The sequence below is a fragment of the Mercurialis annua genome, linkage group LG7 (genome assembly GCF_937616625.2).
Source record: "Mercurialis annua linkage group LG7, ddMerAnnu1.2, whole genome shotgun sequence".
Lineage (NCBI taxonomy): Eukaryota > Viridiplantae > Streptophyta > Magnoliopsida > Malpighiales > Euphorbiaceae > Mercurialis > Mercurialis annua.
In genome coordinates this window covers 44,237,945-44,254,782 of record NC_065576.1, presented here as the reverse complement: position 1 = coordinate 44,254,782, position 16,838 = coordinate 44,237,945, and the positions used below count along the sequence as shown (strand labels likewise).

Here is a 16,838-nt window from a genome sequence, read left to right as displayed (position 1 = left end):
CACAATCCTCCAAACTACGGTTGGGACAACAATTGGGAGAACTTCAATGAAAACTTGAACTTCGATTCAAGCTATCACCCACATCAAAACCAATGGGACCTCAATTCCAATTTTGACAATGAATCGCAACAATTACTTGGTTTTCAACAAGATGAAATGTTTGATGAATCTAGCAAAATCTACAAGATCATGGAGATGTTAGATAGAATGGAGGTACATCATGAAATTCAATCTACACATCTTCACAACCTAGAGATACAAGTTGCTCGGTTAGCTAGTGATTTGCAAGAGGCAAACCAAGAAGGATTACCGGTCGTAATAGAAGATACTCCAACACATCATGTTATAGCCATCGAGTTTGAAGATGACAATGCTTTAGTAAAACATCCTCCCACAAAGGTTCACAAAGAGATCGAAAGAGAAAAGTGTGAGGATGTTGAACTTGAAGCACCAATTTCCAAGCCACTTACTTGTCGCATGAGCTTAAATGATGAAAGTGGAGAGCAATTTGGTATTACGGTACTCTACGAGGAATTCAACAAATCCTTTGATTATAAAGATCCATACTTAGAGGGATTTGATTTCGAGTATGATGGAAATAATACCAAACCTAAGAATATGCTTCATGCTCCTCATGTTCATTATTATAGAGAACAAGCATATTCTATATCATCTAATCTTTATTTGAAGGAGCCAACAAGGAAAAAGAGGGAGAAGATGCTACCAAGACGGCTTCCGCATGTTAGGTTGTATTTTTAACAATTTTTCGCGAAGGGTCGAGCTCTCGACCTTAAACAAGCGCGCTCGGGAGGCATTCCCGAGAGGTTCGATTTAATTTCTTGTCTTTTTACTTGTTTTTAGCTTAGTTATTTTCAGTATTTTATTTGTTGTTTTAATAATTTGTTGTTCAATCTTATGCCGGGTGTGTTTGATTTGTGTTGTGTAGGCAAAAAGAAAAAAAAATCAATTCTACTCAGATATGGGTGTCTCGATCGAGACATTCATTTAAAGAGAGTGTCTCGATCGAGACAAGAGGAAAAAAATGGGCAGTAGCTTTTGAGCTATTAGTGTCTCGATCGAGACACACACCAAACCCAGGTGTCTCGATCGAGACAATCATTTAAAGGGGAGATTGATTTTGATTCAAACACAACCACATGGATAGATGAGGTGGCACGATCCTAGCCATTCTTGAGAAACACAAAAGACATGGATTGCTGAAGTGGCAACATCTTAGGCTTTGATTTTGAATTGAGAATCATATCCATAAATGCCTACCTACCACTTCATCTTCTCCATCAAACTTTGCCATTTTTAGCAAAAACAAAAGCTTCTCTATCTTTCCTCCAAGAAAATTCAACCACCACCTTACCACCACCAAACTCCAAATAAAGTACATTACCGGATACCCTTTTCACCGCTCTCAATATGGCTCGAACCGCTAAAACCGTTAAGCAAGCCTCCACCGCCACAACCAATGCCGCCACAAGTACGAATCCACCCTCTCAACCACCACCACCAAGACCCAAGAGGGCTACCCGAAAACAATCCGCCTCCGGTGCTAGAGCGTTTGGGTCGAATACTCCGAGAGCTCTTAAAAGACGTTTTGAGACTCCATTTGAATGCCGCTCGGTGCAAGAGGGGGAGAAGTACGAGAAACTTAGGAAGAGGGGTATTGCCAAGCCGTTCAAGATTGATTGGCGAGCTATGAAGGATTTGGGGATTGACGGGGATGTGAAGCGGCATTTGGATGTCTTAGGGCTATGACATATGGCGGAACTTTCGCATGATTATATGGAGGAATTGGCTTATGAGTTCTCCTCCACCGTCACCACCACTTCCGGACTTCGATTGAACAAGATTTGATTTTCTAACTCAACTCCTATTCAATTTTTTTATGTCTTATTTCGTAGCATTGAGGACATTGCTTAGAAATGTGTGAGGAGGGTTGGAAAATTGAATGTAGTTGTCTAGGATGTTTTTGTTTTATGTTTGTTGTTTTATGTGTGTTTTAGTTATGTTTCTTTTTGATTGATGTCTTTTAATAGAATTTTGGGTCAAACCTTTAGCATATCCCCCTAGCTTAGTATTTTGAGCATGTTAGTTAAGTTGATCAAATGCTTGCAATTGTATCAAATTTTATGTCCCGTATAATGAATGTTTGAATGGTGTCTCTCGGGCTTACAATTCTTGTGTGATGCTTGCTTAGCGAGATGCCAATTAGATGACATAATTTGATAGGATTAGGGTGAAGTCACTTGTGAGCAATTTTGACCCTTATTGCATAATCGACCTAGCTTGATGCGGATACATGATGTGTATGTTATAGAATTGTTGAATTCTAGGTAAAATTTGGGCATGCTTGGCATAGTTGTTTAAGTCTCTAGCAATGGCAAAACACAACCTTATTACTTAAAGTTTCGAGCCAAAAATTCTTTGTTGTGTGTTTTGCATGTTTAAGTCCTAGAACTTGCTCCTATGTCCGTTTAAGATTACATTGTTGAGTTTTAAACAATCAAATGATTTTGGCACTAGGATTAACCCTTTCTTAGATCCACTTTAAAAAGCCTACCCTTTTACCCCTAGATAACACAATTTGAGCCTAAAACCAATTTCTTGTTTTAAACCAAAAATTCACACAATTAGACCTTTTCAAAAATTTACCTCTAAAACACCCTAATTTGACTTGATGAGCTTATATGAAGAAAAATGAATCTTAGCTTGATGGCTATGAAAAATTCATGAACTTGTGCTTCAAGAAAAGTTGCCTTGAGAAAAAGAAAAATAGAAAAATAAAAGAAAGAAAGAATAAAGAAAATCAAGAAAAAGAGAAAAATACAAAAAAAATTATATTGTGAATAAAGGCATTGAATAATTCGAAAAAGTTCATGTCTTAGAAAATTTTCCAAGTTAGATAATTTGTGTATTAAAAGTGATTGTCAAGTCAAGTTTTAACTAAAAAACCACCTCTTTTACCTACCCCTAACCCTTAGCCCCATTACAACCCTTAAAAGTCCAATTGATGATTGTTGAGAACCGAACTAAGTAGTGGAGTCCGGACTTTGAGCAAGCCTATGGTGACTTTGCATGCGTATTGTTTATACCCCTTGATGTTGAGCGAGTGAAATCTAGAGAGGAGTATGCGTTGCTTGAAACTAGACAATTATGCCTTGTTTTGCCCAAAATAGCTTGTATCGAATTTGTTTACACGTCCCGCATATGATAGCAAATTCGTAATGTGTATTGTGTTGATAAGCATGCTTTCGTGATTGTAGTCTTAATGCTATCATCTTATGTCGTTGACATTGCATCTATCGCTTGTTTGCATCATCATGAGTTGTAAATCCTTGAAGCATTCATTCGGGCATTCATTGTTTGGAACATTTTGTAGATATTTTGCGGGTGTGAGTTCATTAGTTAACATGCGCCCTCGAGTAAGGTTCATTTATTGCTTGAGGACAAGCAAGGGGTTAGTGTGAGGAGGTTTGATAGGAGTAAAATACTCCTATTTACTCGAGTCGTTTCATTACGTTTTTATGCTATTTACCGTGCATTTTGAGGTGTTTGTGTGCCTTATTATGTGTTTGAGCTTTTCAGGGCATTGAAGTGTTTTGGAGCGTTTTTGGCCAAAGAAAGTGAAAGAATCGACAAAGAATACAAGGAGTGAAGTCTTATCGAAAAAGTCATGATTGAAGCCTGTCTCGATCGAGACAGACACTTATGGAAGTGTCTCGATCGAGACAAGAGAGGAATTTTAGGCAGTAGCTTTTGGAGAAGCTTGTCTCGATCGAGACACGTTCCTTTAATGAATGTCTCGATCGAGACAAAGGTTAAACATTGGGCTCAGATTTCGAATTTTGAAGACACAAGGCTTGAGGCCCACTTCCTTATTTGGCCAAACACTCATGCAATAGGTTGTTTTCATTCCCTTTTTGGAAAGTACTATATAAACACTTTTATCTCTATTTTTAGGGTATGTCTCATTAGTGTAGGAGACATCAATTTTAGTGTAGTTGTAATTCCTTTTGCTCTCACTTTTATATGGGAATCTTTATTGTTCTTGGTGTTCTTCATAAAGAATTTCCAGATTTTGTTCTTTTTGGGATTGATCCTTATTAATGCAAGCTTTTACTATTGAATCTTCATTATCTTGTTTATGTTAGTGCTCTACAACCTACTAAAGGTAATCTTTCTTACTTTTAATATGTTTATTGAATGTTGTGTAGTGATTAATGTTAGAGTATGGTTTGCTAAACCCCTTGTTTGGGGGTTGCTTATGATAGTTGTGTGATGATTAGTTGATTAGGGTGATTTGTAATTAGGGTTTGATGTGATTTTTGTGCTTATTGACCTAGGTTAGATTGATCTCCTAATCTATGGTTGTTGGACTAATTGCTTAGGCGAGGGTCACTTAATTAGTCGGATTTAGAAATCACATGTTTAAGGCTTAATCACGCGAGAGCGGTTTAGGTTTTATTTGGTTATAAGTTAGCTTCATGATTGGATTCGATTGGTATTATCGAAATCTAATTACGCGAGAGCGATTTAGATTTCGGTATATTAATCTAATTTCAATTAGCTCTAATTGCGGACTCGAGAGAGCGGATTAGGCATTTTAGAAAGACTTGATCCAAACCAATATTTCAAACAACCCCCGGTTACCTAGGATTCATAGATTTGATTAGCAACCCTTAAACGCTTTTTACTTCTTGTTTATTCCGTAGTTTAGCTAACTGTTACTTAATTAGTTATTTCCTTAATTTAATACTTCTTTACTTTTAGTTGTGTTAAGTTAGTGTTATTGCAACTCATGCTATTTGTGTGCTAAACGAATTGAGTGACAACTAAAATCATTCTCATCATAACTCTACATTCCTCGTGGGTTCGACAACCCGGACTTAAAGTCCACTTTTATTACAAGTTGGTGAAGTAAAATTACCAACAATAAGGCCTTGTTTTAGTCTCAAAAGGACCATCCTACCTTTTCAATATTCCTCAAGATGCAATCATTTTGTAACCACCATTAATACACTTTTAGAGCTTAGTTATTTATTACTTTTAATTTGAATTCTCCACACATTTTGGGAGTTGTCAAGAATAATGGCTAGTGAAACTTCTTAATTGGGTTATGGTAAATACTTGTACTTAATTGATTTATAGATGTTTGGATGTTTGTGTGGATTAATTTGGTTGCTTAATATGTGTTACTAAGGCCTTAATAACCCTTCCTTTTATTAATGTATGACTTTAGCAAGTTTAGGTTAATTTGATAAACCAATTAATGTTCTATTTTGCATTTGTAACATGAGAATGGGCATTGCTTAATAGGATTTTTTGGGTGTATTATTAGGTTAAATGAAACTAATTAGGGTGATTAGCAATAACACGAGAATGAGTTGTTAATTAATTTGATTAGTGTAAGTTTTGCCTTTACTAGCTTTTGACTCGAGAGAGCGGAGATAGTGCCTAGGGATAGCCCGGATCACACGTATTCCTCGTATTTATTCATCAATATGTCAATTAAGTGCTTGTGTTTGCATACGCCCAATTTTTTCTCCAATTTGATTGAAAATCTTGTGTTTGTTCATTTGTAGCTATTTATTAATTATTAATTTTATACGCTTTTTACTTAGTTACAAAAACCAACTGTTTATTTGCTATCCAAATCGAGTTTGACTAAATTTAGTGATTAAACGTGTTTTTTTGTAGGATCAATAAACTCAGACTTCATAGTCCTATTATTATTGAGCAAATCTGTATACGTGCCGAAATCCACCAACATGAATACCACAAGAATAAGACTTCATCAAATACCACATTTCTTGAAGTATGACGCCTTTTAGTTATTGGAACGCATCACTTCCATCATTTTCTTTCGTTGTCCTATAAAGATTAGACCTGACAATTTTAGACACGACACGATTAAATGATACGACACGACACGAAGTTAAACGGATTTGGGTTTGATGTAAATGGGTTCGGGTCATAAACGGGTCAACCCGTTTATGACACGGTTATTTTCGTGTCTAAATGGGTTATACATGTCTAACCCGTTTAAACACATTTAAACACGATTAACTAGTTTTTACTAAATATTATTTATTTTTATAATTTAACTGTTATTAAATGCTTAATTTTAATTAAATTATTTATATTATATACAATTAAAATAGTATTTATCTCAAAATTTAGTAATAATTCTTTTAGTATTATATTAAATAAATTAATAAAGTAGTTAAATAATTAAACGGTTTTAAACGTGTCAGTTTAAACGAGTTGATTCATTGACACGTTTAAATAAACATGTTTATACGTGTCGTGTCGTATAACTCGTGTAATATCCGTGTCGTGTTTGGATTTTGTATATCAAACCCGATTAATAATCGTGTGGTGTTCGTGTTTAGGCTACTCGTGTTCGTGTCTAAACGGGTTTGACCCGTTTATGACTCGTAGACACGAATTGCCAGGTCTAATAAAGATGCAACTCATTGCCTTGTGGTAGCCCGTTTATCACATGTATAGTTGTCTTCATACATTCTACCTAAAATCGAGGTGGAATGCTCATTGCGTGTAACATGCTCATGCATGTTTCACCTAGGTGTCGATTCTTCCTTTCAGCCACCCCATTTTGTTGTGGAGTATTTGTGCAGGTAAATTGTCGTTGTATATTGCACTCTTGTAAGTACTTTGAGAACTCATGTGAGGTATATTCTCCTCTATTGTCAGTACAAAGACATTGGATCCTTTTATCAGCTTCTTTTTCAATTGCCCCCCAAATGCTGTTAAATTGCATAGAGCTTTTGATTTTCGTTCATAAAATGGAACCACACGTACCTTAAGAAATCAACGATGAAGGTTAGCGTGTACCAAAATCCACTAATTGATGGATGCTTCACTGGTCCAAATACATTTGAATGGACTAACTGGATAGGCTTCTTTGATCTATACTCGGAATCCTCATATGGTATGCTTTCCTATATTGTCATCCAACAAATATAATGTCTTCTCAAACATCAAGCTGAGGAAGTCCCTTGAGCATATATTTTTTTGCATCATCATCTTCAATGAAAATTCACATGTCTCAAGCATGCTTTCCACAAGTCCACAGTCTTATTCTTCCTTGTCTTGTCAACATAAACTGTTTAAGCAGACATCACGTAGGCAAATTCTAGCTTTATTCCTACCATTAATGGCTCACTTGGTAGCTATAAATTTTAAGACGCCATCATATTGTTTGGCCTAAATACCATGTAGTTTCCATAATATGTGAGTTGCAACACTAGCATTAAATTTTTTCAATTCCAGGTACATGAAACACATTTTCTATTGGCACCTTGTTTGGAGCTATATTGTGGCACCAACATCGTCTTGCCAACATGAGTGATAGGAAACCCTGAGTTTATTTTGTGTGACAATAACTAGTTCTCCTTTATACTCCGACATGCTAAGAAATTTTTCTATATCTCCAGTTATATGGTTAGAGCATCCAGAATCAATAATCCAATCATCATTATAATTTACAAATTTATCACTCACCACGACAAATGCTTGTTTGTCCTTGTACTCAGTTTCATTATGCTCATTTATGATGATCTCCGCAATAGCACGATGCTAAAAATCCCATTCTTCTTCACTTCCGGTTAGTAAGTGGGTAGACATCACAACATTCCCTTCTATTCTCTTATACCAACAATCTCGAGCATAATGGGCTCGTTTTTTTGCAAATAAAGCATCAATTTTATTTTTCGTCTTTAAATTTCTCTTCAACTTGATCATTGTTGGTTTGTGTTGAAGTCCCCTTTATTTCCAACTCATTTTTTGTTTTTGTCTATGACAATTTTCTTACATTAGCTTTTCTTCTCTTTTTGATCTCAAAATTTGTGGGTTTCTACCTTTTTACTACCAAAGAGGTCTTTCCCCTCTTCTTTAATTAACGCTTAGACATTTGATTGTCTAATTCCTTTGATTTGCTAAGACATTTTTTAATTCATCTAAAGTTGGTTTTTTTGACCATCCACGAGTTGTAGTTAGCATTGAACTCTTGACGTAGCTCATGCATGATAATTCTCCTTATTCGTGTCTCCACAATTTTATTTTCAGGAACCAACTTTGAAATATCTTAGCATAAAAATCTAATTTTGGTGAAGTATTGACTCACCGTTGGTTTTTATTGTGATACTGATAGTAACCCGTTCTCGAGTTATTGGAGTTTGGAATTGTTCTTATTAGAGTATACTCCAACAAGAATGTCACATCCTTAGGTGTCTTGACATCCATAATTTGTTGCAACGAGTAGTCTTCCATTGATAACGATAAAGTACTGATTGTAAATATATTTAACAAAAATTAAAAAATTGACAATATTTAAAATATTTTTTTCAAATATAATAATATATTTAACAAACAGATTAAAATTGTGAATAGATAAATATATTTTACCTTTTATTTTTATAGAAGTTTAAGGGTTTAATCACCAAAAAATGCCAAATCTATACGTTTTGTGTCAATTATAGCCAAACCTTTAAAAATCACCAAATTTAGCCAAACCTTATATGTTCTGTTTTTTTTAGCCATTTTTGAATCGAACCGAATTTTCTGACACCGTGTCGTCCACGTCACCGCCAACTAAGCAATTGGCTAACATGGCAGCTGAAATATTTAAATAAAGTTTGGCTATAATTGACACAAAATGCATAGGTTTGGTATTTTTTGGTGAATAAAACTAATTTTAAAGTTAAATAATTAAATGATTAATTATATTATAATAAAATTCATATATATTTAAAAAATAATATTTTTATTTAACGCTAATTAAAATAAATTTATTTTTTTACTAAATTTAAATAATTTTAATAGTTTTTTTTTGCATATTTGATCGATATATAATTAATTTAATTTCTATTAAAAACAAAAATGTCATATTCATCTTAAAATTTATTTTTTTAAAATTTCAGTCATCAGTTCTTTGACATCGCCGCCGTTTGAGACCCAATTGTTCGTCTTCCGACGAACAATCTGAGAGTAATATACACAACAAACATACGACAGTGTTCATAATTCAACTATACACACATACACATAAAAATAATCACTGAATAGACTGCTTATTTAAAGGACGAGTGTAATTATTTTCTCATTTTTTTGCTTTAAAAAGTGAAGCTCATTGTAGTGTAATCAATATATATCATGATGTTTATAAGCATAAACGCATATGCCATTTTACTCGGCATAGCCAAAAACTTACCTTAATTTACACATAACTATTTTATTTATTACCTAAACCCAGTCATAACAAGATCTCAACAACATTAAAAATAATAAATCAAGTTCAAAATTATCATGAACATTAAACCCTTTCACTAAATTTAATTCAACATTAATTTTTAAGTAATACATTAATTCATTTTTTTAATTACATATTTATTAAAATATATTATAATATAAATTTATTAGATTTAATAAAAAATTAAAATTAATTTTAATTAGTATTAAATAGGAAATATTAATTATTTTTAAATATATATAAATTTCATAAATGATATAATTAATTTACTAACTATTAAATTTAAAAATTGGCTTGAATTTAAAATTAGGTTTATTCACCCAAAAAATACCAAACCTATTTTTTTTATCAGTTATAGCCAAACCTTATTTAAATATTTCAGCTGCCATGCCAGCCAATTTCTTAGTTGGCGGTGACGTGGACGACACGGTGTCAGAAAAACCGGTTCGATTCAAAAATGATTAAAAAAGAAACAGAACATAAAAGGTTTGGTTAAATCTGGTGATTTTTAAAGATTTGGCTATAATTGACACAAAACGTATAGGTTTGGCATTTTTTGATGATTAAGCCAAGTTTAAGTGATACTAAAATTGTTAAGAGTATAAGAAATTGACCAAATTTCTCTAACTTTATTTTATTTAATTATTTGAATAAATTAACGGGTCTTGTGGTTAGTGATACGAATGGCTATTGTTAGAGTTTTAAGGGATTATGGTCTCTTCTAAAATTAACAAAACAACTGTAGTCATCCAAAAAGGGTTTCAAACCCCAAAAATGTAGCATATTTATATAACAATCATTCTTCAATTTGATTTTTTCTTCTCTCTTTTTCTAAAACCCTAATTTTGTTCCTAATTAACTAAGCCCGAATTCATGCACAAACAAGATTCAAGAAATATGAGTACATAATCAGCAAAAAAATATTAAATTGTATGTAAAAGAGAAGAATTGAAAAGATGAAGGGGCTATTCAAATCTAAGCCAAGGACTCCCCTTGAGCTTCTGCAGCAAACACGAGAGCTTCTCATGTTTTTTGATAATAATACAGAAACTCGTGAACGTAAACGAGACGAGAAGGTTAATTTTTATCTCTTCTATTTTTTTAATTTTAATTTTTTTTTTATATTTGTAGAATTGTTAGATTGAATTGGATTGAAGAAACAAGATTAAATTCAATTTGATGATCAAATTCAAATGTATATCTCATAATGGATATGAACAAAATTTGCAAATTTCAGATTTCAGCAATATATATTGCAATATCGTTAGTTAATATTTACAGGACGATCATATTATACCTGAAATGCTAAGATTTTTCTAGGTATAAAACATATTTTCATTTTCCTTTTCAAATTTCCTTTTTCATCTGCAATTTTTCAATCAATAGACAAATTAAATTTTGAATGATATTATAATTTCTTCTGGTTAGGTGTGGGCAAAATGCCTTATTAATCATTTTAACCGACCAAACCGATAATTTTTTCGTTAGTTAGGTTCAGTTAAAATTGAGTTCACTTCAATTTTAATTTTTTATTTATTCGTTTTGAGTTCGGATTTAACTTTAGAAAACTAAAATTAATCGACGTACTGAATAACCGAACATTTAAATTTTAAATTTTTTTATACCTTGGTCAATTTTAACCGAACTGGTCTATAATAGAAAAATAGTTTCAGTTCGGATTGGTTTTCAATTACTTTTCAGTAGGCTCGGTTTTGATTAGGGTTTCATATTTCGTCGGTTCAAATTGGAAAATTAGTTGATCGATTAATTCAGTTTTAAAGAATCGAATGTCTGTCCTTACTTCGGATAGTATATTTTAGAAAAAATGTTTTACATTTAATAATTCAATTAGTTGAATAACTATTTACATCATATTTTTTATATATCAATACAATTTAAATTAATAAATAACCATAATAACCATCAATAAATGAGTTACTAATCAATTATTTAAAGAGAATAATCAAAATTCAATTTTTCACAAAATTGCCAATTAAAGAAAAAAATAAATAATTTTATTCAATAATTGATGATGAACACTGTGGAGCAGATGGCAGAACTAAGCAAATCAATTTTGGAAATGAGGACAGTTCTTTTTGGAAATGGTCAAACTGAGCCAAATTTAGAAGCTTGTTCACAATTGGCCCAAGAGTTCTTCAAAGATGACACATTTCGCCTTCTCATTATTTGTCTCCCAAAACTTGAATTAGGGGTTTGTCTAAACTTCAATCTTAATCATAAATTCATTTACATTTTAATTAAGGCCAAATGATCAAAATAGATTAAATTTTTTATGAAAATTTTACAAAAATTCAGATTTTTTAATTTTATTCAATTTATCTTGAAACGTATAATTTCGTTTCAATAATGTCCAACTATATAATTTTACTCATGTGGCGCCTACGTGGCGCTAATGTGGATAAGTAAAATTATTTAGTTAGATATAATTGAAACGAGATCATGCGTTTCAAGACAAATAGAAAAAATTGAAAGATTTGGACTTTTATAAAAAATTTATAAAAATATTTGACCTTTTTTAATCATTTGATATTGATTTACTTAATAATCACTCCAATTTGTTTTCTAATATTTTAATAGGCACGTCAAAATGCAACTCATGTGATAGCAAATTTGCAAAGACAACGTGTTAAAGGGAAGCTAATTGCGCCTGACTACATGGAAAATAATTTGGATCTCGTAGATATTTTGCTATCCGGGTAAAATAATCCGTCTCAAATCCGTTGCTAATTTTTTTTATATTTCCGATACTTATTTATTAATAAGTTACGGGTTCGAATCGATTACTAGTTTCTGCACTATTTTATTGTTTTTTTTATTAATGTTGAGTATTAAACTCTTGAAGTCATTGAATTTTAATTTAGTTTCAATTTAATTACTAAATTTAATTTGTTCAACTAATTACTAGTTAAGGTTAATTTTGATAGATATGTAGATGGTGACATTGCTCTAACTTATGGTGCGATTTCAAGGGAGTGTATTCGTCATCAAGCTGTGGCTAGGTAAGCAATTATATTTACTTTTATAAATTAGAATCTTTAATTTTTTTATTTGCTTGTCGGATATAATTATCGTAATTTCAAAAATTGAAGGACTGGGTTATTAGAATTATTTTTAAAATTAGTTCCGTCAAGATTATAATTGTGAATAAATAAATTTATTTTGCCAAAATAATATGGATAAAATATGAATTTAATTTTGATTCCTCAGGTATGTGTTGGAACCAGAGCATATGAAGAATTTTTTTAATCATATTCAGATACCAAATTTTGATATAGCATCAGATGCCCAAGCAACTTTTAAGGTTAAGTAGGTTTAAAAAAATAATCAAAATTCTTGTTTCTCAAGTTTCTGTATTATTTTAAGCTGCTAAACAATTAATTTCTTCTCATGATTATTATTTTTATCAGGAACTTTTGACAAGGCATAAATCTACCATAGCTGAATTTCTTTCTGTAAATTATGAATGGGTAAATTTTCTTATCTTACTCCCGCTCTTCATAATTTCACGCGTTTTTAACATTTAATTTAACGTATTTTATAATTTTAATATGAACTTTTAATCTTAATAATTTAACACATAAATTTGTATTTTTTTTATGGTCCGAAGCAACATGTAGTGTTTCGATCAAAAAATATTGACATACTTAATTTTAATTCTGAATCAGTTTTTTGAAGAATACAATACGCAGTTGCTGCAATCTTCCAATTATATAACCAGACGTCACGCTGTCAAGGTATCATTATCACTTATATATTTTCCGCTAAATTTCATGAATTAATTAATTCTAAATCATATTTTATTTATTTTGTATCAGTTATTGGGTGATATATTACTCGAACGCTCAAATTCAAATGTGATGATTCGCTATGTTAGCTCATTGGATAATATGAGAATCCTAATGAACCTTTTCAGGGTAATCTCTCTTTCATTTAAAATGAAATATCTATTCAACTCAAAATTGAATTTTAAATTTAGTTATGAGTGATGGAATCTAAAAAATGTCGAAAAAATAAAAAATAATTATAAAAATCAATGACTAGCGTTTAGAGAACGACGAATAAATTGTTTCTAATTTTTCTTTACCCCATTTGCAGGATTCAAAGAAAACCATACAATTGGAAACTTTTCATGTCTTCAAGGTAGTACAAATTATACATTTTTTTTTAACATTGTATTTTTCCTTTCATAATTTAATTTCTTACAAATTATGATTTTGATAGTTATTTGTTGCAAATCAAAGTAAACCACCTGAGATTATCGGTGTTCTTGTTACGAATCGAGACAAGCTTCTCCGATTTCTAGGCGAGTTCAACATAGACAAAGGTAGGTAAAATTTTATCCGGTATACGCATGAATTTCGTTGCAAAAAATAATAGATATAGTTAATATATTCCTAAGATTAAGTCAAAATTATTATTTTATCTATAGATTTCAGAAAATATTTTTTTCTCCTTACGTTTATGTATTATATAACAAGATTGGAAGTAAAATGTTTAAAATGCAAAAAAAAAAATCAATTTAAAATGAGAAAGATAATAATAAGGCCTAATCATTCAAAACCCCCCATCTTTATTCCCTTTTACAAATATACCCCGACGTAGGAATTTCTCCAATTTTATCCTAATTCGCCCTTTTATGTTTTAATTGTACCTTAAAACATTAAATTGACCTCTTTTCACTTGAAAAATGTTTAAAATAATCCTCCATTTTTAGTCTACATTTCAATTAGACCCTAATATTATTAATAATATAAAAAATAAAAGATTATTTTAAACTTTTTTATAAGTGAAAAGAGGTCAATTTAATGTTTTGGTACAATTGAAACATAAAAAAGTAAATTAAGATAAATTTAGAGAAATTTTTACGTCAAGATATATTTATAAAAGGGGTTAATGATGGAGGTTTTGAGTGATTAAGCTTAATATTAATTGTTTCAAAATAAAATATGATGCACGATTTGAATGCAGATGATGACCAGTTTCAAGCAGACAAAGTACAAGTAATGAAAGAAATTGCGAGCCTTGAAATTGGGGATCGGTCTTGTGTAGACTCAGAGGATTGTGAATCTGAACCTTAAATATTTCTGTAATAAACTTTTTTTTTTCTTCATTTAAATACTATAGCATTTAGTCTTTATTTACATATTGGTATTTTGCTATAATATTTATCAGAAACTGTAAAAAAGTATTATTACAGGTATATAAATTGCCAATTTGCTTCGATTTGATATGGAAATATGCAGCATGATTATAACTAGTTGAGGATATTTACCGCTCATATGGTTCTATATTCGGATTAGGATTCACCTAGTTCCGGTCCATAAATTTCCATGCACCTATCCAATAAAGTGTTAGAAAATCTAACATAATGTTCTCTCTTTTTTTATTATTTTTCTCGTTAGATTAATCAACACAAAGTCACAAACTGTATGGATTAGATACAAAATTATTAATTTTATCTTTCTCCATCTTCCTTTTAGAAAACTCTAACAGTCAAGAGTTTTCTATTCGTTTTTTATTTCGACTGTTGTCAATGGTCTATTTTTACTGTTGGCGGTTGTCATTTCTTTTTTATTGCATTATTTACTTAAAATAAAATAAATAGTCGACTCATTTTCATTTTTTTTGTCTGTTGATAAATTTATTGACGAGTCACATCAATTTCAACATATATACGAATCAAGAATTAAAAATAGATAAAAACCTTTCAAAACTAAAGATGAAATCGTTTAAATGTTATATTAGATTTGTTATGATACTTTTTAGGCTTAAATGTGCCAAAAATCACCAACTTTCGCTTGTTTTTGGTATTTAACATTTTTTTATAAGTTTGACAATATTTAACATGAACTTTTCAATTTTTTATAATTAAAGGCGTGTGTGTTTTCCTTTAAAAATAGTGTCATCTTACATCCAAACCGGTGCCGTTTTACACCCAAAACTGTGCCGGTGTCTTTAATTGCAAAATTTTGAAAGTTCATTTACTTTTTTTCCAAAATTAAAAAATTATGTTAAATACCAAAAACAAGCGAAAGTTGGTGATTTTTGGCGCATTTATGCCTAAAATGTATCATAACAAATCTAATATAACATTTAAACGATTTCATCTTTAGTTTTGAAAGGTTTTTATCTATTTTTGATTCTTGATTCGTATATATGGCGATTGTCTATTTTTTTCATGTAAGTTTTGTTATTCGTATTTATTTAATAATTTTATTTGTTTGTTTATCAAGAGTAAAAACTAAACAATGCGTTTTTAAACTGTATAAAAGCAACTCAAACGTTACTCTTTGTAGTGAAGAGAATTTTTAATAACATAGAAAGCATCTTAAAAGTACAGAATAATTTTTAAATTATTTTAATCTAATGTACTCTTCAATTTAAAACTTTTTATTTTTCAAAATATTAAATATGAACTTAGTTTCTTTCTAAGTTTATTTTTTTTATAGATTTTTATATTGGAAAAAGGATAATATTGCTTTCTAAGAGATAAACTAATTAAACTTATTTTAAAATTTGGCTTTTTATGAATAAAATATGAAATAGACGATAGATTGAATTTCTATATATGAAAGCAGAAGTCACTCTCTTCTTTAAAAATAAATTATACTGAGCTCATTAAACTTTTAATTTTTTATAAAATTTTCTAAATTAACAAGTTTGATACTTTAAAGAGTATATATATTAAAAATAGTGAGTGGTCATTATTTATTTATGATTAATGATCCATCTTATCATAACAAAAAATTCGTTCAAATTTTTACTTAAATTTTACAAGAGCTATTTGTAAAAATATAATGGATGTTTAGTACAAATTTTGTTAAAGGCTTAACCCATATAAAGGTCCCTGTACTTTACACATTTTCTCCCATAAGTCCTTATACATCATTTTTGTATTATTTGATCCCTCTACTTACCTATTTTTGATTTTCAGGTCCTTTATGAGTTTTTTTCGGTCCTTTTGTATGGCTGGAGGAAACAAAAATTGTAAGTAGAGGGACTTGAGGAAACAAAAATTGTAAGTAGAGGGACTGGAAAAAACTCACAAAGGACCTGAAAATCAAAAATAGGTAAATAGAGGGACCAGATAATACAAAAATGAAGTATAAGGACCTATGGAAAAAAAAGTGTAAAGTACAGGGACCTCTATATGGGTTTGGCCTTTGTTAAATTCAAAACTTGAGATTGAAATTAGATACGCAAAAGTTCATAGTTAAATTTTAAAATTGATCCTATAATTGAAATTTTTTAGGTAAACTAAATTTACCACGTCATCCGTGAACTAGCCTATCACATTATGACACGTTACTAAAATAGTGGCAATATCGTAATTTTACTTGTTACTTTTTTACACATTTTTGAATAGTAATATTACGATAGTGTCACTATTTTAATAACGTGTTATAATATGTAGTCTTAGTTCACGAATGACGGAATACACTCGGTCTACTAAAAATTTGTATAATAAAAGGCATATGGAAGTTTAGGATTATTAGTTTGACAATTAAGCGAACTAAACTGATGAATTGATTTT

The 16,838-nt window shown here is 30.7% G+C and overlaps 1 protein-coding gene across 1 annotated transcript; it reads left to right on the top strand.

The window, feature by feature from the left end:
* The first annotated feature begins 10,031 nt into the window (after positions 1 to 10,031).
* Positions 10,032 to 14,452, top strand: LOC126655506 (putative MO25-like protein At5g47540). Its single transcript, XM_050349723.2, has 11 exons — positions 10,032 to 10,359; positions 11,334 to 11,495; positions 11,882 to 12,000; positions 12,229 to 12,303; positions 12,512 to 12,605; positions 12,712 to 12,771; positions 12,970 to 13,038; positions 13,120 to 13,218; positions 13,400 to 13,444; positions 13,526 to 13,628; positions 14,273 to 14,452. Exons 1-11 carry the CDS (start codon positions 10,240 to 10,242, stop codon positions 14,380 to 14,382), a joined length of 1,056 nt encoding a protein of 351 aa, XP_050205680.1. The 5' UTR covers positions 10,032 to 10,239; the 3' UTR covers positions 14,383 to 14,452.
* Positions 14,453 to 16,838: the final 2,386 nt, after the last annotated feature.